Source organism: Culex pipiens, chromosome 3, assembly GCF_016801865.2.
Source record: "Culex pipiens pallens isolate TS chromosome 3, TS_CPP_V2, whole genome shotgun sequence".
NCBI lineage: Eukaryota > Metazoa > Arthropoda > Insecta > Diptera > Culicidae > Culex > Culex pipiens.
Window position 1 is genome coordinate 112,015,279 of NC_068939.1, and position 25,161 is coordinate 112,040,439.

At 35.5% G+C, this 25,161-nt stretch overlaps 1 protein-coding gene and 1 pseudogene across 1 annotated transcript in view; both read right to left on the minus strand.

The window, feature by feature from the left end:
• Positions 1-10,287: 10,287 nt before the first annotated feature.
• Positions 10,288-17,295, minus strand: LOC120425923 (60S ribosomal protein L10-like; annotated as a pseudogene).
• A 5,940-nt stretch (positions 17,296-23,235) lies between these two features.
• LOC120425925 (acetylcholine receptor subunit alpha-like 2) overlaps positions 23,236-25,161 on the minus strand; it is a 67,394-nt gene continuing 65,468 nt past the window's right edge. The window contains exon 9 of the mRNA XM_039590545.2: positions 23,236-23,870. Within this exon, the coding sequence (XP_039446479.1) occupies positions 23,667-23,870 (204 nt within the window). The 3' untranslated portion in view covers positions 23,236-23,666. The remainder of the gene's footprint in view (positions 23,871-25,161) is intronic.

Sequence of the window (25,161 nt, forward strand, 5' to 3'; positions counted from 1 at the left end):
ACTGTCATCCCAATACCGATAAAAAATTCATTCCAAGACTGTTTTGTGTTGAAATTAATTAGTTTCGAACTTAATTTCACAACCAACCACAAACTATTGAAAGACTTTCGCAGACTTCACAATTAAGGATAGTGTACGTGTTGAGCAAATGCTATGATCCATGTACGTAGTGTCTTCACACATGACAAGACTTTACAACTAAGGTTGGAAGTCATTTATTCTTCGAGGTCTTCGAGCCGATAACTTCCACCTTAGTTTGAAGTTCTCGAATGTGTGTAACATGGCTGTGTGTGTGCGTATTGTTTGTCGAGCAAGAGAATGAAACTGTTGATGGCACGTCTCTTACTATAAATCGTACGAAACTTCTTCATGTATCATCAACCAGTAGAACCTTCTCCTTCCAGGACACATAAACACAGGAATCCAACGTGTAGCATGAGGTATGGAAGAGGTTATCAAAATTTGATTCCAGGAGCGTTTTCTCGGGCACAATGAAGCTATGGCAAACTATACTAATCTCTAATTAAGAAAATATAAATTCATTTAAACCACAGACAAACAGACATGAAAGTTCGAACAACTTTTGGTTCAAAAAGTGGGACCAGCAAGGGGTTGGAAACTCTTAGATCTATAATTATCATGTTAACCAGTATATCAAAATATATGTTAGTATACTTATTATTTCCTTTACCAATCGCCAGTATACTTACCAATATACTGAGAGTATCTTAATATACTAACAGTTTATTGCTGTTCGGTAAGCATACTAAAAAGTATACTGGAATATCGTTAGTATACTCAGTATTTTTAAGTAATATTAGAGTTTCCAGCCCCTTGGGGACCAGTTTAAATTTGAATTCTGTTTGCCCACTAACGACATCTATCTTCGATACCTAGAATCTCTGTCTCCCTAATGACAGCAAGGACAACAGTACATGTGTATGTATGTATAAGTATATGTTGACAGATAACCAAAGCATCAAAGGCAATCATAAACAAAGGAAAATCGCGGCTGCGAGGTCAGTTTGTTCTTTTCGTCACTGGCCAAGTATACTCCCACAATGAAAACATGTGCCGTGCCCTGGACAACACCGGATCAGATCGATCACTTGGTTCCGCTGAGAAAGCGGAGCCGCGGGGTGGCTGCGTGTCTCTATGCGTAGTGACTGCTTGCCTGAAAAGACGGTTCCATCGGCGCAGTCTCCTCAACAACCGGTGCAAAAGGAGAACCCGCCACCAGCCGCACAGCCTCCCTCTCTCCAGCCCAGCTCTCCCCGGCGCGCCCGTTGCCACGCTCATACTGACGAGGTGGGAGAGCGGCCAACGCCGTGCTCGCATTGTGTCTACCGCGATGCTCTAGAACAATCTGACCTAGCAGCTAGGATATTCCTTTGGGTGCCTGAACAAGTCGCTGGGCAAGTTCGGGACCAGGTCGCGTCAAGCGAACAAAACACGTTAAAGGCGCTGGAAACTCCACCCACCGACAGATGGGTGCGGTGGGTTCCTCCACTTCGCCAACATCAACGTGGCAACAAACGTGCCAAAAAGATCGAGGCTGTGCAGCTTGTGCCAAGCTCTCCTCCTGCACCGGCCACAAAGAAACTGCACTTATGGAACCACCCGCTAAGACAAACAATCACTGCATAAACAAGCGCAGCCCAATCCATCGGATAAACAGGCACGGCTTCACGGAAACAACAGCGGAACCTAGTGCATGGTCTTCGTTAAGATCGATCCGACGGGAGGCCCCAAAAAAACGACTTCGATCCGAAGATTTTCGAAAATAAAAAATTACGGTGAATAACTCCACGCGTTGTCGCCTTGTCGGCAACCAAAACAAAATAAAAAGGAAAGCTCAAAGCTGTCATTTCAAAGAACGGTCGCTGAGCACAATGGCGCCTCTGGTGGTGAATCCGGAAAACAATTACCATGCTTTTCGATTTTTTGAAAAATGACCGTTACAGTTTTGGGACAAGTTAGTGACCTCGACTTTCATGTCTGTTTGTCTGTGTTTAAACTTTTCCTGTCAGTAGCTTCAGTCTTCCCGGTGGCAGTCTCGTGTTGCTCGTGACGACGACGATGACGCAAACGACGTGTATACAGCCAATAATTAAGCAGTGCCAATTTGGCTTCAACCAAAACCACAGCAAAAGTCAACGGGGCCACTTTGGTTGTTCAGGAGGGTAGTTTTCGAAGCTGTTCGCTATGGGTGTGCTCTATGAGGGAAGAGTCATATAAGATGAGTTTGTAGCTCGAATTGAATTTCTTTGCGTACTCGGAGTTGCTTATACCAATCGAGAAGTTTTAATACAAATAGGTTTACTAGACATTTTGTTAACCTCGTGGAAATTTGTCGAATGCAATGTTTTCAAAAACATATATTAATTAGACTTTTTGATACTTCACTCGTAACGGATATAAGTGGGTCTGTTTTTTTTTAGATTATCCATTCAAGCCTCATTCACATTCACAAACACGTAATCTCAGCACTGATTTGGCTGATTTTTGAACGAATTAGTAACACTCGATTCAGTTTGGTGTCCCTCTTGAATATTTCCTTTAAAATATGCAACGTAGTTTGTGGATGACACCTATCATCAAACTTCTTAATTATTATTCCTCAACATTTTGATGTTTTTTCTTGTTTTCGGATAAAACAGACACAGATCAACAAAAATAGTGTACGATTTCCAAATTCCCAGCTTTTAACTGCTCTAAAACCTACTGTCCTTATTCATACTGTAGTCCCGATACGCCCCAGATGACGGTACTTTATGTTTTCTTTGGGGTTTCCAAAGGAATTTTCACGAAAAAAAGTAAAACCACAGATAAAACTTATTCTTGTAATGCCTTAGCAGTTTTAAACATTGGTTAAAACAGACAAACAACCAGGTTTATATTTAATTGTTGAATTATCTTCATATCCTCTAGTGCTCTCCAGTTTTTCCAGCAATTTGTTGGTAAACTGTTCATCAAAACACAAAACAAACAAAAAACAACCCAATCCACGCAGTTCAACTCAACTTTATAAATTGTTTCAAACAACAGCCCTCCAGGTGCAGAATACTTGACGAGAGGCAGCATCAAAAGCGATAAACTCCCCGCGGAAACAATTCAGCGTAGAGAAGTGGGTGCAAATGGGCGCACAGAAAAGAGCATAAATATTCAATTAAAACAAAATCGGTGGAAATAAAGTGGCAAATTTTGCCCCACTTGGAGGAGTTTTGCTGCAGCAATCAAGAAGCTAACTGCTTGAACAACAGCCCCTCATCCCGGTGGTGGTTGGATGGGAAAGGGAGGAAGCCCCTGAAAAGATAAAGCAAGCATCGGCAGAAGCACTGGGGTGTAAAAAGTCAGATATTGAAAGTCGTTCAAACTGGCGATCCACTTGAGAACGCCAGCCAACCAACCCCCTGCTCCTGCTTTGCACTTTTTTTGTTGTTGGTTCATTCATCCTGCAGCCATCAGGCAGTGAACGAAAGCATAAAACTGATCTCTTTCAGATTTATGATACTTCACACGGAACAGGAAGATCCTGGGCCAAGAAAGGAAGAAGCTAACCATCATCATCCCTAAAGGACGCCAACGGGTACTCCGAGAGAGCTTTGTATAAAGGACACGCCACAGAGCACAGAAAAGGGCAAAAGGACTCGGCGCTTCGACCAGATAAGTTTTTAACGATGGTAGTCAAGTACTGCCTGGATGCTCTTTATCCTTAGCTGGGGCGATGCAACACTTGCGAATTCTTTCGGTGCGAGAGGCCCATTTTGGGGGTTCCGTCCGGGACGGGGTTATGCAAAGCGATGGCCAATGGCCAGGGTGGGTGGTGTGTTGACCAGTATTTATTTTTATCGCCACTTTCTACAGGAAGGGGTGGTAGAGAATAGCTCCTGAAGTCAAGTGCGAAAGGAAAGTATTGCTATTCTTTGAACGTTGTTGAATATTCACCACCTGTTGCCCCGCCTATGATTGTCGTGAACTTTGTCCTTGCAAGGAGATTTGAAGATGTGTTTAAAAATTTCTCGCGTGGATATGCGCAAAAAAGTGGGAACAATGTTTTAGTTGTAGAATCAGTGAGTTGAAATTACCGTTCCAACTAATTCGGAGGTGATCACACCAGTAATTCCGTGTAAATTTTAAATACGAAAAAACTAATTGAAATTAGGGTGGTAAAATCCGGGCTTTCTCGGGGCTACCCCCTGAATTCAAAGAATTACCCGTCACTAGGCTATATATTCTAAATTTGAGCTCATTCTGATCACGGGAACCCCTACCTCTAATCGCTTGAAGTTTGTATGGGAAAACCCGTCGAATTGTATGGAGAAAAGCAACTGTTTCAATTTTTTACCTGTGGAAGCCGCAATAACTATCCAATTCTCACCAAAAAACTTTCTCGAAGACACCATATTTTTAGGATTTTTTGTTAAAAAGTTATTAGCTAATGATTTCAAGGGGTAGCCACTCGGCCGCCGAGGGGTTTACACTCAATGAGTGAATGTACAAAGTAATTTATTATATCGTCAGTTGTGTGCTATCTTGTGACAACGACCATTCAGTACTTTTCGAGAATATCGATTTTTAAAGTTTGTTGGTAAATAATTTCAAAACTATGAATGATAGAGCCAAATTTTTTGAAGCAGTCGGTTCGTATACTATCGCTTAACAAACGCTCCAAGTTTCAACTAATTTGGTTACACCAGTTAAAAGATACAGTAAATAATGTAAACAAAAATCTGAAAAGCACGTGTCACAAGTGTGTTTCGAAAGTAAAATTGTACTACGTGTCACAAGTGTGCACATAATTCCCATACAAACTAAAATAGGCTTAAATCAATAGTTTAACCGACTTAATCAGTATATTTTCATAAACAAAAGGTTGCATTGCCTTTAGAAAGTATGTGTGTACTAGGGTGCACAGAATATACATAAATTTGTGAAAAACAAGAAAATTTTTCCACATTTTCCAACAACATGTATGACGTGTCACAAGTGTGCACGACCATTATGATGATAAATTGGTCTACGTCACAAGTGTGTATTGCGATATCCGGGAAACGGAAGCGAGTTTCCAAAATCGGGTTAAAGCATCTTGTAGTGTTTGTTAAGTATAACCACGGGGATGCTACGGCTGTCATCTGCATACAATGTCACTGAAGCCTAAAAAGTACCAAAGTTTTGGTGTCTAGTGTCAAAATTATGGGGAGTAACATGACGAAAGGGAGTAACATGAATCGAAAGGACGAAAATATTTTGTTTCTTTATTTTTGTTTCGTTAGTTAAAATGAAATTAAATGTGTACCATTATCCGGGGCAAATCGGGACACATGGGGTGAATTGGGAGGTGAGTTTAGCAATGTTTTTGCACACTATTTGAATATTGTTTATTGGTTTTAGTTAGAATAGAAAATTAGTTTCGTTGGATTTGAACAATTGGGATGCTTCACCCTTCATTTTGTAGCATTTTTAAGCCTTGTTTAAGAATTTTGAGACTCAATTGAAATTTGCCTCAGTTGCAAATATTTTCATTTTTTTAGGTATTTAAAAGTTCAAAAGTTGTGTCCAGATTTGTTCCACTTTCCATTGAGCTAGAGTGCTCATATTTAGCCCAGATGTTAGTTGTATAAGTTCAAACAACCCCTGAATCAGGCAGATTGGTGAGCTCTACAACGTCCCTAACAATGGGCTATGCCCTGTTCGTGGACTCGCTCTTAACCCTCTACTGCCCAAATTTTTTTTTCGAAAATTTTTATTTTTCCCTTGTTTGTTTTATGTTTTTCCTGTTCCATTTTTAGTATTTTAATTCGCATTGATCTTGTTTAGTTTATGTTTGTTTTTGGTAGTATTTGGCCTACTCTACCACCTCCTATCATTACATTTTACCTATCTATTTTTGTTCATGTTTTTACAGTAACTTTTTCAATTTTTTGCATGTTTTTCACATTTTCTGCTAAAAAATGGAACCATTATCATTTAAATTGTAAATAATTGCGTAGAGGCATAGTCTGGGGCACTAGAAAAATTACTGCATACTTCTTTTTACTTAAAATATAGGAAATGTTCGTAAAAAACACAGCCAAAGTTGACCCCAAAAAAATTACACTTTTAAAAACATTGGCAAAGTCACATAAAACAAGTCAAACTTCCAACCCTAAAATTTTCCAAAATTTTAAAAGTTCTTCTTTCCAATGCTTTTTGAAGATCAATTTGGTTGAAAAATGGATTTTTGGCGATTTTTTAAATCGAAGCCCGTCTAGAGGCGGGGTTGGGTTGTAGAGGGTTAAGGTTTCCCAACAACATGGTTGAGCTCACATATTGGTTAAACCGCCTCAAATTGTAGATTTAAATTAATATTATGATGATCTGTAAGTTCATTGGCCAAATAAGAATTTGCGGAAGACATTTCAGAGGATTTGAAAAATACACCTGCTGGGAAGCTTTGCCTGAGACCTGATGCTAAACATATATTGTTGTTGGCGGCATTTTTGGTTTATTTTAATAAAAATAATCATTCTGAGCAGCTACAGGATTTTTTACAAAAAAAAATTTAATAAGATTTATCATATTTTGATTTGTGACCCTCTGAAATGTTATTCCCGAAACAGCGCCACCAAACATTTGGTGGCGGCTTCAACAAGCTACGTCAGTATCACGGGCGAGTATAACAAAACGTCATCATTAACTCATTTTCGACCAAAATAGTCTATGTCACAAGATAGCACACAGCTGACGATATAATACAACTTTTCATGATGCACATTTGGTTTCTGGTCATAGGGAAGTCCGCAAAAGTAATTTAAAAAATACGTTACTTAATCTATCTTATTGTGGTTGATGAGTACCTCAAAATGTCCGACCTGCATTCAGGCTTGCCACGAATACAGATTTTTTTGGCACATACCAAACACTCAATCGAGTATAACTTTAAAGAATAATATTCTTACCAAAAACTGAACATGCCAAAAGATGCTAACAATGTTTATCTTTTTGGCCAATTTAACAAAAACTGCTCAAATTTATTTTAACTGTAAAAAAAAATCGTTTTTTGTTTCGGGCCTGTGCTGAAAAATCTGTATTTGTGGCAAGCCTGCCTGCATTACATGTTCTCTAAATTAAAATACATTTAGTGTTCTCCAAATTTAACTTCATAAACTCATACACAGTAAAACAATTGTATAAATTTGGAAGATGTAATATTGGAAGGTTGAATATTACCTCTTTTATGATGTAAGGAAAGTAAGAAAATTACACGTTTTTTCTGACATAAAAGATGTACCCCTTCCCAGATGTAATGTAACCATATTTTTTTTACTGTGTAACTATTGATAGGATTGGCAGATTTTCAATATTTTGGACCTCCCAAAAAGCCTGCAGTTCAACGAAAGGGAGGAATGTTAGTCCGATAGTTGAAGTTGCAGACTCATCAAGCACATCCATAGCATCCCCTTCAAGCATCACGTGATTGATATTTTTTTTGGGTTAGTAGGATAAGGTATTGGCTTTTCGATGCCTCCCGAGGTACGATGCTATGGGGAGGACTTTCATAACAGACCCGTCGGCGAGCCTTCCGAGCAACGATGCTATGGGAAGGTCTTTCTGGTTAACACACAAAATCACTCACACACAGTTATTTTGCTCCACTATTAACTCGACGATCCAAAATGTCAGTGCGTCCTCCGATCATTATACAGAAATGGCTTTTTCACCGTAAAAAATAAAACCTCATTCGAAAAATTAATAACAATTTACCTGACGCCGTGCCTTCCGATCAACGATGATATAGGTAGGGATTTGAAAAAAAATAAAAAAAATTGAGATTATAAAATCACAAAAACCGCCAATTAGGGGAGAGTGGGGAGACTTGATCCCGGGGGACACTTGATCCCAAGCCTGTATCTCGTCAGCCTGTGGGTAAAACAATTAGCTTTGTTCTAGAAAGTTGTGCGAAATTGACTAAAACTCATTGTAGAAAACAAAGAAAAAAATTCAAAAATGTTTGGATTGAGTTACACACATTTTTCTAAAACGAGCTGCAAAAAACTTCCAAGAGATCTTTTTTTCTTTGTTTTGATATGTATAGAAAACACTCAAAAATTATTCAAAAAAATATTTTTTATGCATGAATTGTTTGATAAACTTATCAACTCCAAAACCCTTATGCATTTGATGTTAAATTTATCGTCATACTATTTTTACAATCAATTGTTTAAAAAAGTGCGTTTAGGGAGACTTGATCCCTGCATTTTTACAGTCTCTGGAATCAGTCTCAAGATTAATTAATTGGGCTGGGTTTTCATACATAGTTTCCTTTGGTATAGTTGTACATAACTTACCGCAGTTTGAACCTTTTTTCAAAAGTTTTGTAAACAAAAATTTCCAGCTTTTGTAAACATGCTTAATTTTGGCCTAAAAAATAATATTTTAGGTTTTTAAATATTTTACATACTTAACTTGTTATATTTTAAACACAAACGTACAGGTTTTATGTGAAATTGCTGTAACTTATAGAAAATTAAAAGTTTGGATGAATAAGAAACATTTTGCTTAAGATTTCTTCAAAATGTTGAAAGGGGGATCAAGTTACCCCTAACATTTTTAAAATGCCGGTTTAAAATATTTTTTTAAAACGCTTGGCGTGATTCGAAGAGTTCATCTGGTGAAATACCCTTATTAGCCAAACATAGATGAATGTTTAAGCTTTCAATTCATGCAAAAAGTTTATAGTTTTGTGAGAAATTGACAAAGTTATGTGCGATACAAAAAAAGGGGATCAAGTCTCCCCACTCTCCCCTACTTAACGAAAACAACGCTCAAGACACAAATAATTCAGTAAGGCAAGCGCGTGGCCTCGCCCCTCGCAATCAACTGAAGCAGGAAACACAATTAACACCCTGCTACTTTGGAACACAATTACTACGACAAACTCCACCGGCGGCGTGCCCTCCGATCAACGATGATAAAGGAAGGACTGATATTATCATTGCTAGCAAGAAATAGGACACACAAAAACACGATCGATCTTGTCAAGCAAGCGCGTTGCCCTACCGCCCGCAATCGACACACACAATTCACAACAAAAGGCACAATCACTTTTCACTCCGAATATTTTTTTACGAACACGCGCTCTCTTTGCCAATTACGCACTGATCTTGGTTTAACTTTTTCTCATAGCTTTTGCAAATTACTGTTAAAATTTTTTTTTTAAAAACCTTAACTGCCCCTGATCGCATAAATGTCCCATATGCATTTTTATCGATTTCGAGTTAATGATGCAGTTTGGTTCAAAATTGTGAGCTCTTTCAAAAGAGCCTATAACATCCAGTACTTTGTTCTAGAAATCAGGAGGAAATCCAGTTTTTTCGCGAAAACTTAACACTTAGCCTTATGTATGGGACAAACTTCAAATGCGTTTTTCTCAGCTTGCTGTTTTTGCATATGGGACATTTATGCGAACATGGGCAGTTAATATCTTTTTGCAACAGCCTCCAACACCCATACTCCCATAGGTCAAAAGTTTGAGAATTTCATGGACTATTATAAGCCTACGGTATTAACTTTTTGGCCAATCGCAGTTTTTCTCATAGTTTTTGGATTTTTCTATAACAAACATTTTACAACGTTAGGCTTCCATAGCGGCACTTTTTGGTCTCAATTTTATCATATTCGGAATCTTTAAAAAAAAATTACGTTAGTAAGAATTGTTAATTGGAGCACCTCGATACGACCTGTTACACGGAACAAAATCCGGTTTGCGGAATCGCAAACTTTGCTTCCGATTTGCTCTAAAAATCGAAAATCTCGGTTTGCACTCGTCAGCATGAAACATTGCTTCCAATATCGCAAACCAGTTTCCACGATTTCGCAAACGTAACGCAGTAACGCATACCCCGGCAAAAGCACGCAGCACGCAGCCACTTCAATATTTACCTTTTTGAATTGACCGTTGCTGCTCGATATTTGGATAGAAATAAAAAGAAGAAGAAGAAGAGGTTTTTATTTTGTTTTAAGTTTTTATTTACTTATTCATATTTAACGAAACTGCATAAGATAATGCTGTGGTTGTGGCGACGGTTCGAACGAGGCGATGTTTTATCTGGCAGAGCAAACCGGCCTCGATGACCGTGGTGCAGCTGGGCCGTCGCCGCCGTTGGCACGTTGCTCCCCGTGATGTGAATTCCGGTGCTAGCAGTAGCAGGAGACGTGGCCGCCGTACACCCGTTGATGCTCCACTTGCCAAAGTCTTTGTGGCTGGCACCGTGATCGCGCCGCGGATGCTTTTGATGCTGATGATGTCGGCGTTTTGCGTTTTGCGCAGCAGAGTATGCGAGTTCCGGTTGACAGCCTACGCCTTGTCCAGATCTTTCTCGTACTCGGTGACGTAGGCGGCGGAGCCACACGGATATAGGTGCTGCTGGGACCGCTTGTTCCGGCGATCTGGTTGATTTCCGGCGCTGGCTTCAGACTCAGTTCCATGGCACCGCACAGCGAGCTGGCACTTCCCTTGAGCCGATTCGCGTACCGCCGGAAGTTCTCCTGGTTCTGGAGGTTGTTGCTCTTTTCCCCTTCGTGCCTTCGGGAAAGGGGTCATAGTGCCGACTCACTCGAGGGAAACGAAGGCACCATTCCAAATCCGAACTTCACCTCGAGGATTGACTTGAGCACTAGGAAACCGTCCGCCTGGAACGAGTCCCCGCTTTGGACGCTCTGCTGGCGAGCAGAAACTCCGCCAGTAGTATAGGATGTTTGCTGAAATCACGATGCAATCGTGAGGCATAGACTGCGGAAAAGAACGCAAAATTAATTTTTAATTATCGTCATAATATCGTAATAATAAAAAAAAATCAAAGGTTCAAAACTCAAAAAAAATTTAAAAATTCAAAAATTCAAAAAATCAAAAATTCATAAATTTATAAATTCTTAAATTCTTAAATTCATAAATTCATAAATTCATAAATTCCTAAATTCATAAATTCCTAAATTCAAAAATTCCTAAATTCCTAAATTCATAAATTCATAAATTCATAAATTCATAAATTCATAAATTCATAAATTCATAAATTCATAAATTCATAAATTCATAAATTCATAAATTCATAAATTCATAAATTCATAAATTCATAAATTCATAAATTCATAAATTCATAAATTCATAAATTCATAAATTCATAAATTCATAAATTCATAAATTCATAAATTCATAAATTCATAAATTCCTAAATTCATAAATTCCTAAATTCATAAATTCCTAAATTCATAAATTCCTAAATTCCTAAATTCATAAATTCATAAATTCATAAATTCATAAATTCATAAATTCATAAATTCATAAATTCATAAATTCATAAATTCATAAATTCATAAATTCATAAATTCATAAATTCATAAATTCATAAATTCATAAATTCATAAATTCATAAATTCATAAATTCATAAATTCATAAATTCATAAATTCATAAATTCATAAATTCATAAATTCATAAATTCATAAATTCATAAATTCATAAATTCATAAATTCATAAATTCATAAATTCATAAATTCATAAATTCATAAATTCATAAATTCATAAATTCATAAATTCCTAAATTCATAAATTCCTAAATTCCTAAATTCCTAAATTCATAAATTCCTAAATTCCTAAATTCCTAAATTCATAAATTCATAAATTCATAAATTCATAAATTCATAAATTCATAAATTCATAAATTCATAAATTCATAAATTCATAAATTCATAAATTCATAAATTCATAAATTCATAAATTCATAAATTCATAAATTCATAAATTCATAAATTCATAAATTCATAAATTCATAAATTCATAAATTCATAAATTCATAAATTCATAAATTCATAAATTCATAAATTCATAAATTCATAAATTCATAAATTCATAAATTCATAAATTCATAAATTCATAAATTCATAAATTCATAAATTCATAAATTCATAAATTCATAAATTCATAAATTCATAAATTCATAAATTCATAAATTCATAAATTCATAAATTCATAAATTCATAAATTCATAAATTCATAAATTCATAAATTCATAAATTCATAAATTCATAAATTCATAAATTCATAAATTCATAAATTCATAAATTCATAAATTCATAAATTCATAAATTCATAAATTCATAAATTCATAAATTCATAAATTCATAAATTCATAAATTCATAAATTCATAAATTCATAAATTCATAAATTCATAAATTCATAAATTCATAAATTCATAAATTCATAAATTCATAAATTCATAAATTCATAAATTCATAAATTCATAAATTCATAAATTCATAAATTCATAAATTCATAAATTCATAAATTCATAAATTCATAAATTCATAAATTCATAAATTCATAAATTCATAAATTCATAAATTCATAAATTCATAAATTCATAAATTCATAAATTCATAAATTCATAAATTCATAAATTCATAAATTCATAAATTCATAAATTCATAAATTCATAAATTCATAAATTCATAAATTCATAAATTCATAAATTCATAAATTCATAAATTCATAAATTCATAAATTCATAAATTCATAAATTCCTAAATTCCTAAATTCATAAATTCCTAAATTCCTAAATTCATAAATTCCTAAATTCCTAAATTCCTAAATTCCTAAATTCCTAAATTCCTAAATTCATAAATTCATAAATTCATAAATTCATAAATTCATAAATTCATAAATTCATAAATTCATAAATTCATAAATTCATAAATTCATAAATTCATAAATTCATAAATTCATAAATTCATAAATTCATAAATTCATAAATTCATAAATTCATAAATTCATAAATTCATAAATTCATAAATTCATAAATTCATAAATTCATAAATTCATAAATTCATAAATTCATAAATTCATAAATTCATAAATTCATAAATTCATAAATTCATAAATTCATAAATTCATAAATTTATAAATTCATAAATTCATAAATTCATAAATTCATAAATTCATAAATTCATAAATTCATAAATTCATAAATTCATAAATTCATAAATTCATAAATTCATAAATTCATAAATTCATAAATTCATAAATTCATAAATTCATAAATTCATAAATTCATAAATTCATAAATTCATAAATTCATAAATTCATAAATTCATAAATTCATAAATTCATAAATTCATAAATTCATAAATTCATAAATTCATAAATTCATAAATTCATAAATTCATAAATTCATAAATTCATAAATTCATAATTCATAAATTCATAAATTCATAAATTCATAAATTCATAAATTCATAAATTCATAAATTCATAAATTCATAAATTCATAAATTCATAAATTCATAAATTCATAAATTCATAAATTCATAAATTCATAAATTCATAAATTCATAAATTCATAAATTCATAAATTCATAAATTCATAAATTCATAAATTCATAAATTCATAAATTCATAAATTCATAAATTCATAAATTCATAAATTCATAAATTCATAAATTCATAAATTCATAAATTCATAAATTCATAAATTCATAAATTCATAAATTCATAAATTCATAAATTCATAAATTCATAAATTCATAAATTCATAGATTCATAGATTCATAAATTCAAAAATTCAAAAATTCATAAATTCAAAAATTCAAAAATTCAAAAATTCAAAAATTCAAAAATTCAAAAATTCAAAAATTCAAAAATTCAAAAATTCAAAAATTCAAAAATTTAAAAATTCAAAAATTCAAAAATTCAAAAATTCAAAAATTCTAAAATTCTAAAATTCTAAAATTCTAAAATTCTAAAATTCTAAAATTCTAAAATTCTAAAATTCTAAAATTCTAAAATTCTAAAATTCTAAAATTCTAAAATTCTAAAATTCTAAAATTCTAAAATTCTAAAATTCTAAAATTCTAAAATTCTAAAATTCTAAAATTCTAAAATTCTAAAATTCTCTAAAATTCTCTAAAATTCTCTAAAATTCTCTAAAATTCTCTAAAATTCTCTAAAATTCTCTAAAATTCTCTAAAATTCTCTAAAATTCTCTAAAATTCTCTAAAATTCTCTAAAATTCTCTAAAATTCTCTAAAATTCTCTAAAATTCTCTAAAATTCTCTAAAATTCTCTAAAATTCTCTAAAATTCTCTAAAATTCTCTAAAATTCTCTAAAATTCTCTAAAATTCTCTAAAATTCTCTAAAATTCTCTAAAATTCTCTAAAATTCTCTAAAATTCTCTAAAATTCTCTAAAATTCTCTAAAATTCTCTAAAATTCTCTAAAATTCTCTAAAATTCTCTAAAATTCTAAAATTCTAAATTTCTAAAATTCTAAAATTCTAAAATTCTAAAATTCTAAAATTCTAAAATTCTAAAATTCTAAAATTCTAAAATTCTAAAATTCTAAAATTCTAAAATTCTAAAATTCTAAAATTCTAAAATTCTAAAATTCTAAAATTCTAAAATTCTAAAATTCTAAAATTCTAAAATTCTAAAATTCTAAAATTCTAAAATTCTAAAATTCTAAAATTCTAAAATTCTAAAATTCTAAAATTCTAAAATAATAAAATTCTAAAATTCTAAAATTCTAAAATTCTAAAATTCTAAAATTCTAAAATTCTAAAATTCTAAAATTCTAAAATTCTAAAATTCTAAAATTCTAAAATTCTAAAATTCTAAAATTCTAAAATTATAAAATTCTAAAATTCTAAAATTCTAAAATTCTAAAATTCTAAAATTCTAAAATTCTGAAATTCTAAAATTCAGCAAATTTAAAAAATGCTAAAAATAAGAAAAAAACAAAAATATCTAAAAAGCATAAGCATAAGCATAGGTGCCCTAAAAATTCAAAAAAATCAAAAAATTATAAAAATTCTAAAAATTATAAAAATTCTAAACATTTTAAAAATTCTTAAACAATTCTAAAAATTCTAAAAAAATTTAAAAATTCAAAAATTCTAAAACTTCTCAAGATTTTAAAAATTCCAAAAACATAAAACATTTAAGCATTCTGAAAAAAATATAAGCTGCAAAATTTCTAAAAATAAAAACAAATTATAAAAATTCTCAAAAAAAAAAATAAAACATCTTAAAATTCATGAAAACAAAAAGATAACTTCTCAACATTGTTAATTCCAAAAGATCAAAAATTTGAAATACCGTATTTTTTTATTCTGAAATTTCTCAAATAGAAAACATGTTAGTTAAAAGGGATAGTTGAAATTTAATTTAAAAGTTTTTAAAATCATAAAATTGAAAATATTACAATAATCTAAAAAATAGATTTTTTTGAAAATGTCCTATATGCTGTTCTGTTTCATATGTTTATATGACCTTTTAAAAATAAGCAACATTATTAAGCTGAAAAATAAAAATATTCATTCATTTAACAACAATTGATTTTTTTTATTAAAATTTAGTTTAGTTTAGTCGGTCTGGAGAAGTTTAGAGAAAAAAATGAGGATTCACATGAAATCTGGAGCAACATTTGAAAAGGGCGCATAAACATTTTGATAGCTAGAACTATTTTGCAAATTCCGATCCAACAGGTAACTATTTAACAAAACCCGCACCGTTAGAAGGTTGCTGGGAAGGCCAGCTATTGTTTAACACATCGAGTTTTGTGGAAAAGTTACCTGTTGGCTCGGAATTTGCAAAATAGTTCTAGCTGTCAAAATGCTTATCCGCCCTTTTCTCGTGTTGCTCCAGAAATCAAGTCTGGAGCAACATTTGAAAGGGGCGGTACGACATTGCTCTTACGGCCTTTCATTACACGCGTTTAAATGGGACGAAAGACCGTAAAAGCAATGTCGTACCGCCCCTTTCAAATGTTGCTCTGGAAGTAATACAGCAACTCACCGTACAGCGTCTTGGTTATGTTTTGGTACTGCTCAATCAAAAACTTGATTACTTGAATGCTATCCTGCGTGTCGCGGCCATTTCCGGCTGTTCAACCGGGACCGGTTCGACGGTTTGCTTCCCGCGTTGGTCAAATCTTCCTCCCAGTTGATTTTCGCCAGCTCTGGAGCTGCCCCCACTTGCACACGAACGACGAACCTATGCCAACCGCGCGCGCTCGTACGCCTCCCGTTTCTTCAGCGGGCCGTGGTCGTTGAAGAACTTGACACCGCAACCGTCGCTGACGAGGCAAACCTCGTCCCAGTACACCTGGTGCTGGTCGCGGTCGTACTTGGTGAAGCCCCACTTCTTCTTCCGACGGCTGGGGAACTTGAACTTGGCACGACGCAGAGCCTCGACGACCTGCTGTCGGAAACGGTCGCTCGAGCGCACCGACATGATCGACTGGCATTCCGGTTTGGAGTCTATCGGCTACGGCACAGGACATCTTATTGACGCGGATCACGTAGTACGGGTACAGCCGCATGCGAATGTGGAACTGGTCCTTGCCGCATAACTTGACCAGTTATTTGTTGCAGCAAATGAGGCCTGCCTCGCGCGCTTCCGAGGACAGCTGCTCATACGCATCCGACACTAGGTGGACGCACAGCGGGAAGTCCTCGAGCAGGGCCTTCTTGTGGCCGATATCGAAGGTGCGGATCTTGCCGTCCGGGACACCACAGCAGAACCGCGACTTGTGTGTTCACTTTTGGCAAACTAAAATCGAAAAAAAGACGTCACTACTACTGGTATCGAGGGAACCGAGTATCTGCGCGCATACCTGCACCTGCCTCCGGAGATTGTTCCGTCGGCGCTTAAAAAGGCGGTTCCGTTCCAAATCGCTCCGCGCTCGTCGTGTCGGCGGACCGGATGCAACAGGTTGGCGGACCGGACAAGAAGAGCGCTGTCGGCACCGGCGATGTTGAATTCCGTTATGGATTTGGCCGCGGAGCCCGGCCGCTTGATTTAAGCTTGCGGGGCGGAAATTTCCACACGGCTGTCCAACGGAGGGCGATTCCTTCGGGGTCGAAGCCTGGGCAGCCGGGGAAAAAGGAAAGGCGAGTTTCTACAGGAGGTAAGCTGAAAATTAATGGTTTTAGATTAATTTAAGAAATCGAACAGTGTTTACTAACTTACCTTGCAAAATTCAACCAGCTTTTCCGCATCCACTTCGAAACAACTTCGCGAAAAATAAAATCGGATTTGTTTATTTTTATTTTTGACAGCCCGTAACGCATTGGCTGCGGCGGTCTGCACTCTCAAATGAACCGACAACAAAGTGCGTTCGATTTTGGAAGCATTTTGTTTCGATATTGAAAGTAAAGTTTCCAATATTGAAAACTTTGCCGATGATTTCGCAAACATTCGACGTTTCCGAATTCATCGCAAAGATTTTTCGAAAACGCTGACCGGATTTTGTTCCGTGTACACATTGGTGAAAAGCTCGCTCTTAAGGAGAACAGGAAGGCGCCGCTATATCGACACCACGATACGAGTTTTTTTTTTTATAAAGCAAGTTTAAGGAAAATACAGTAATTTACGAAGGTCTTGCGTGTTGCAGACGATAAACATGACGATAGCAAGCAATATGTTGTGCTCAGAAATTGATTAAAGTTGAGTAGAAGTTGTCTAAGAATCAGCGTTCCGATTACCTTAAGTGATAATAACAATAAATAGGGCTACCAGATCTTCTAGCTTTAGAAAAGTCTTTCGAATACCTATCTAAAAAAATATAACATCAAGGGTATTCTTTCAAAAACCACCCTTTTTACAATCTTCCGAACTTTAGCCAATGGACAATTGTCCACGAGGGGAGGGGGGGGGGGGAACAGATCCCTAAAAAAGTGTCCACGTGGTTTATGAATGGTCCCTAATCTTAGCAGTAACTTTGTTGAATTTTGTATGTTTTTGAAAACATTCAAAAATAAAATGTGTTGCAGACTCCCCGATGAAATATTTAATCCTCCACATTGTGTCAAATATCAGACTACTAGATTTGGTAAAACTTTAACTAGAAGATCAAGTCCGAGATGTAAAAACCGCTATAACATCCCTTTCTTTCAGCATGGTTTGGGCGAAGCTGGAAAGTATCCGACTGCACAGCACTGAACATTATTTTTTACATTTCGTTTTTTTCTTCAAAAAGTTTAAAATTCAGTTCGAAAAGAGGCTTGAAGTTGTTTTAATCCTTCTGTTAGTAATTCAAAAATATTGCTTCCATAAATTCCACGTGACAATACGGACATTTGGGTTGCAGGTCAAGTCATGGTAAGCGCCATATAAGTCCACCAGGAGACAGCATGCATGAGGTGAAAATTGTTCAACGCCATTAGACCCCCAATGGCCAGTGTGACAACGGAACCATTTGGAAATTCTAGCAAACAAGCAAGGGGAAAATGGATTTCTGTAGACCGAACTGTCCGCACCGTTTCCAGTCCAGCAGCAGCCAAGTCACGGAATCCATGGAAGGTGAAAAGGGGACAGGACAGCTGGACAGTGGACACACTTGTGGCAGACACATCGTACTGGGGCAACTGGGCTGCAACTTTAGCACACCGGTCGGTCCCATGTCCGGGTTTTGGTTGATGCTGTTTTGGTGGCGCGGTCATTTTGGGCTGACAGTCCCTGCTGGACGCCTTTGCCTATAGGGACAACGAAGGCGGCAACGTTTGGTATTTCCTGCCGAGGTGAAACTAATTTGGCGGTTCACCAAATATGGCCTCTGTCTGTCTGCTTTTGTTATGCTTTCTCTGTGTGTGTGTGGGTGTGTTGATGGTGTGGTGATTGTTTTCGTTCCGGTGGAAATTATACGGGCGGTTTCATCACTCATGCCTCATGTTAATTCAATTTCAGCTGCAGCTGATGAAAGGGGCGATTTTTTTTCTTGGCTTGAATCGTAATAATTGCTTTTCTATTATTTGGCATTTTTGTCATTCCGTGTAACGCAAAGGTTTTCAATATTTTGACGATTATAATTATGACTTTTTAAAATGCTTATTGTTTAAATGTTAATGTGGTATCAACAGCCCCACCAAATTTTAGCTACATTAGACAACAGATTTCGGCACATCAGCACCAATAATGCTTCAAATATACCCGGGCAGACGGTAATAACAAAATGCATGCCATTTCAATAACAAATACTGTTAAAATAACAGTAAGTGTTTTGGAATCTTCTTGAAAAATTCATTTTTGCAAATGGGTTTAATAACAGTTTATGTTATCATAACACAATTTGTTATTGGTCTGATATTGGTTGAAAGCCAAAACAACATTGGAATAACATTTTTTGTTATGGAAAAATACCTGCAACTGTTATTGGGATGATCGGATTAGTTGTTAAAATAACAAAAAATAATAACAATAATTTGTTCGAAGAATAACTAAAAATTGTATTAGTCTGTTATTAAAATAACAATCCAATAACAAAAAAATCATAACGAAGAATAACAAATCTTGTTATAAATAACATAAAATGTTATTGGCCTTTTCCCGAGTTATTTCCGTCTGCTCAGGTAAGTTAGATGTTTCTTAAATGGTATCTAAATGTATAGCATCAAAATGCCCAAAAAACGACTTTAGTACAATCTTCTTCGTCCCAAGAAATTTGCTTGAGCAATTTATCTCTTTTTGATTTACCATTATCATTTTCCTGGCACATCGCGTTCCAAACGTGGCAAATTACATCTACCGAAAGTTGCAATGCAAGGCGAAATCTGCTCCTAAAAAATGACCCCTTTTTTCTTGAGACAATGCATTTAGCTGGAAATGGTCCCACCGTAGACGTCCTGTTTGGGCATAAAGATTTAGTGCTCGCAGCGGCAGCCAGCCAGCCAGAAGCTTTAATTACAGCCAAGACTTGGCACGAGTCCCGGACAGGACCCGGGTCCGACATGCCGACAATGGAAAGGAAGTACAATTTATTGCACTTTTCCCGGGCAAACCGGAACGGCGGCAAACTTGGTCCGTGTTGCACGAGCGGAACAACTCCGGTATAAATTACATGGATTTAAAGTTTTCCCATAGAGAGTCTTACTCTCCAAGAGAAAGAGATGAAATCGAAAGATTTTAATGTTTGTTTTTTGTATTTCTTTGCTTACCTGGCGGGAAATGGCACTGCCAACACCACGCCAACGGCAGTGGCCCTGGCCCAGGTCCTCCCTTGAAGAGAACTTTGTGCACCAACGGACGGAGGTTGCACCGCGGATACACAGAGTTTTCAATGAACGTTAAATATGAAAGTTGCTCTAATTACACTCCGAGGGAATATTTTTTGTTGTCGAGGCGTCATGCAAGTTTTTCGAAACCGGGAGTTTTTGTGGCGGCACTTCGGGTTTTGACGCCAACGTGGGAAAATAAACTAATGGTCAACGCTGCTCGGGGCCAAAAGTTTTGAGCAAATAATGTTGGAAACCGCCATGAAATAGCACAATCCACCGTGTGCTGTAATTAGTGCATTGTTTGCGTCCCACATGACAGCCACCCGGGTCAAACTTGTTTCAACTATCCTTGCGGAAGCTTGGTCGAGAAGGTAATTTTACAGGTCTGTGCTGTGCGCGGTATGAAATCGCATGTTGGTTTTAGCAAAAATCCAGCCAACTAATGGCATTTCGGAGGGCCTCGTGGCGCGGCGGTTAGCGGCTTCGGCTGCCAATCCCCAAGTTGCTATGGGGCGCGGGTTCGATTCCCGCCTTATCCTTTTGGAGCTTTTCGTTCAATGTTTGTCCCGTTTAATATTAGTATTCAGTCTGCAAAGACGGTGTGATTGTCTCTTTTAATGGCATTTGTGAGTAGAACGAAGTGAAGAGCATTGATATTTGGATCTTGAATGATGTGAGAATCGATTAAAACATATACAGCAATTCAATTTGAAAAAAGAGCATAAAACGAAAAAAAGTTCTGCGATCGAGCTCAGGGTGACCTACACCGTGCTAGGGTGGTCCCAAAACGGCCATTTTCGTAAATTTTCGCATAAAAAAAAACACAATTTAAAACAATCATAACTCCGTGCCATTTCTACTGATTTAAGCTTGCCTGAATAATTTGGCCTCTAAGGAAAAATAATTTCCGATCCGAAAAAAAACTAGCCAAACATTTGAAATATTTTTATCGGATTCCTCGGAAAACTTCACATGCCATAAAAAAATGGCGATATCGACCCGTCCGTTCCCGAGATATGATTTTTTGAAAATAAAAACTGAGTTTTTCAATGCACCACTAGCAAAAACGGGGAAATGACGAAAGCGAGAAAAAATCAACCAAAACTGCGATAACTTTAAAATTTCAGCGATGACCTATGCATGTTTGAGTACCAAAAGTTGCGTCATTCAATTACGAAGTAGAACATTTTTTTAAGTAAATAAACATCATGTACTAAAAAAATTGTTCCACTTTACTGCCCACCATTGAAAAAACGGCTAATATCCACTTTTGGCAAACACGAGTTCTTAGCACCAGGTGGTAGAGGATGTTCCAACGCATCTTCTGGAACTTTAATTTTACTGAAATAGTGTTTAGACTTGGCTGCCGATGCGAAAAACCAAACGGCTAATATGCCACTCTTATGGGAAATTGCATTGACGGAGATTTTGTGACAAACACTAAAACGCGTTTTTCTCGGAATACTTGATTTGGCATAATAGCCGAATTTTCAATTATGGGCAGTTTAAATGTCAATAAAATTGAAGATATTTTTTATTTCTGTTTCAATAACTCATAAAACTTGTGAGTTTGAAACTAACTTTATCGGTTGTTTTGCCTTCCTCACCTTACTGAGGAAAGGATATAAAATCACTCGAAAATTGAACTTCTTAATTTCACGTCCTAGACCCACCTTCACGTATACATATCGATTCAGAATCGAATTCGTAGCAAATGTCTGTGCTTGTGTAGGGATGTTGATCGAAAAATTGTCACTCGACTATCCCTGGACACTGGGGTCCCTTAAGTCACTATCTATAAATCATGATGTTTAGTTAAGTACTTTAAAAGTTATGCTAACAAAACGATTTTAACTAAAGTTCGCAAGATTTAAAAAAGGGTTGTTTTTATAAGAAAATCCGGCACGTTATATATTTTTAGAAAGGTATTTCAAAGACCTTTCCAAAAAGTCTAAAAAATTTAAGATCTGACAACCCTATCAAAAGTTAAAAGAACTTAAGTGTTATTGGTACACCTTTTGGAGGCCGGATCTCAGATATTTTGATGAAAACGTTGTCCGGATCTAGCGTGCGACCCGTCGTTGGATTGGTAATCAAAAGACTTTTTCAACGAGCCCAAAAGATTGAAGATCAAAAGTTACAAGCACTTAAGTGTTATTTACACATATTTTTGGGGCCGGATCTCGGAAATTTTGATGAAAATTTTGTCCGGATCTAGCATGCAACCCATCGCTGGACGGGTAAACAAAAGATTTTTCCAACGAGCCCAAAACATTGAAGATCTGACAACCTTATTTAAAGAAATTAGTGATAAAGCTCAACATGTTAAACTTGCTAAAGGGGAATGATGATATTTTTACCTAAATGTATTCAATATATGAATGTGAAGAAGGCACCAACCACCTTACGGTGGATTAATTAACGTATTTTAACTTATTTTCGTTGAGAAATAGACGACACTTTAAGAGAAATAAAAAACAGAGCAGATTCGTTAATTCGAAAAAAGCGCCGGTCACTCGACACTCGACTAATAATTCACAATCAACCAAGAGAAACATACAAATCTGGAGCAACATTTGCAAAGGGACGGTACGACATTGCTCTTACGGTTTTTCTTCCCATTTAAACACGTGTAATCAATGTCGTACCGCCCCTTTCAAATGTTGCTCCAGAAATTATAGTTTTATGAACCTCGTTGTTGAGAAGGATTTGTTGCCGCCAATTAAGCAGAAACACCGCAGTTTTGTGGTTATCAGCTAAAAGCTACAAACATTTATTAGCATGTATTTTAAGTATAAATTATTGATCTTACAATCGGTTGTCCTGGTCCAACAATATCCCACCAAAATCGTCAAATTGCCAGATTGTGTTCCTTTATGTACTAGTTGTTTCCTTATGAACGGTACGCGCGAAAATAGCAAGCAAATTTAATAAAATAAAAGCGTTTGCTGCTGGTTTCCCTCTAATTCGTTCTGTCGCACAGAACAACAACCGTCAAGACATACAATTGTAAAGTAAATCACGGACAATAACCTCACACACACGAGAGGTGTTTTTAGCACATCTTCGCAAAGTGGAATCGGCACTTCTCGTCGCAACACTCGTTATTGCACTTGACTACGATTAAATTTTAATAGGTAATGTTTGTGTGACTACTGTGGACATGTGATATCTGTATCTATTTGTAAACACACACTGAGAAGAATATTCATTAAAAACAGATCAATTTATTTCAAAGGTTCAAAAATTGTCTGTAATTGATAGTCACCTTTACTGGCATTTATGTTTGTTTTTGTTTAATCGTACCATAGTTAAGTGTTGTGGATATTTTTGCTTCTTTTTCTTACTCCTTTCTTTTCGTTTGACACACTGTTAAGTGTGCGAGTTTTCTTCTTCTTTAGTAATAACACTGGTGAAAAATTGCTTGCCTGGTTCGATATAGGTTACACTTTTACATCATTACAACAACGATTAACCGGTCGATGGATTTTCGCGTAAACACTCTGTTTAGATTAATGTTAGATAGTGTACGTGGGAGGGTGATGGTGTCTGCTTAAGTGTACTATTATAGAAATGGAACAGCCTATAAATGTCAACTTTTGGGTTCTTAGTGGGGAGGTCCTTCCCTCGTGCACTTCTTATGCATGCCGTGGATCCTTGACGGTGAGATTGAACAGCTTCTGGGCGATAATGGAGTACTCGATGTCAATCGGTTTGGTATCGTCGTACAGCGAGGGCGCCTCGCACAGGATTGCAAATGTGCCGAATAATGATGCTAGTGTAAATAACCATAAAAATAAACGATCCAATACCATCGCCACAAATCCCCAATCTTGATCCTCCTGTGTTATTGTTATGGGCGTTTTATTTTATTTTTTGTCCACCGCCGCCACGGGGGAAGAAGTATAAGAAGATGCCAACGAAGACGACGGCGACGACGACGACAAAGTTCCGAGGCAGTGTTTTGGCAGTCGGTAAGCCGGAAGTCGGTCAAGGCATGCGAAAATAAATGGAAAGACAAGACAGAGATAATCAGTGACCCTCAACCGGAGGTATGTGTTTGGAGTGTAATTATTCAACGGAACTGTTTTCCCATGGGCTTTTCCGCTGCTTTTTTTAATTCAATAATTGAGAGGAGCGTCTGGAAGTCTTGTATTGCAAAGGGGATGGGGAAATCGCTTCAGCATAGTACCCTAGGAGCGGCGCATGGGGACGAATAAATGAGAAGATATAAATTCTAAGATAATGGGGCTGATATAAAAAAAATCAATACCACGAGCAGCATCACAGCATCGATATGAAGGAGAGGGCGCCTCAATGAGCAATGTGGTATGGAGAAAAGCCGGCTAAGAGGAGGATTTGACATGAAGTGACTGGATTTTCCAACCGTTCAGCATAAAGCGGTCACAGCACAGGACCGAATCTGGCTAGGAATGTTATGTTATCATATCACTTTCATCATAATTTTTTTTTACCAATTGTAAATTCTGAAAAAAAAAAACAATTTTTTTTGTGAAACGTCTCTATATGAGATAAATTTGGAAAAAATGCTTTAAACGATTTTTAAAATCCATTTAATTTGAAGAAAATATGCGTTGTGACTTGACTTGTTTTACAGCTGCTCTAAAAGCGCCTGAAAAAATAAAAGTAAATGATGAATTTGTATTCCTATCTAGTACGCTCGGCTTTGCATACCAAAAGACGCCATTTGCTTAAAAAAAATAAAATAAATAAAAATACACACAATAGTCTTTACAATTTTGAGATGGTTTTGAAAAGCCCAAGCAAAAACGTTTTCAAAAAATTTCGAGATTTCACAAATGATAGACTTCAAAATTAAAAGTTGGACCAATAAATAAGGTCCAGACTCGATTATCCGAAGTTCTTGAAAAAATTTTACTTTGCTAATGGATTTCTGTTGATCTTTGGGTCAAAATATGACTCCAAAATGACATGGAATTATAAGTTGGCTACCGATATGATGGCGATGTCCTATTTAAAAAAAAAATCGACGAAACGAGCAATTTACTCTTATTTGACTGATTCGTCAAATACGATGTCGCTGACCTAAATTTTTTTCAGAATAAAGAACATTAGAAATTTTATTTGACGAAACTTTTGTAGGGACCTATG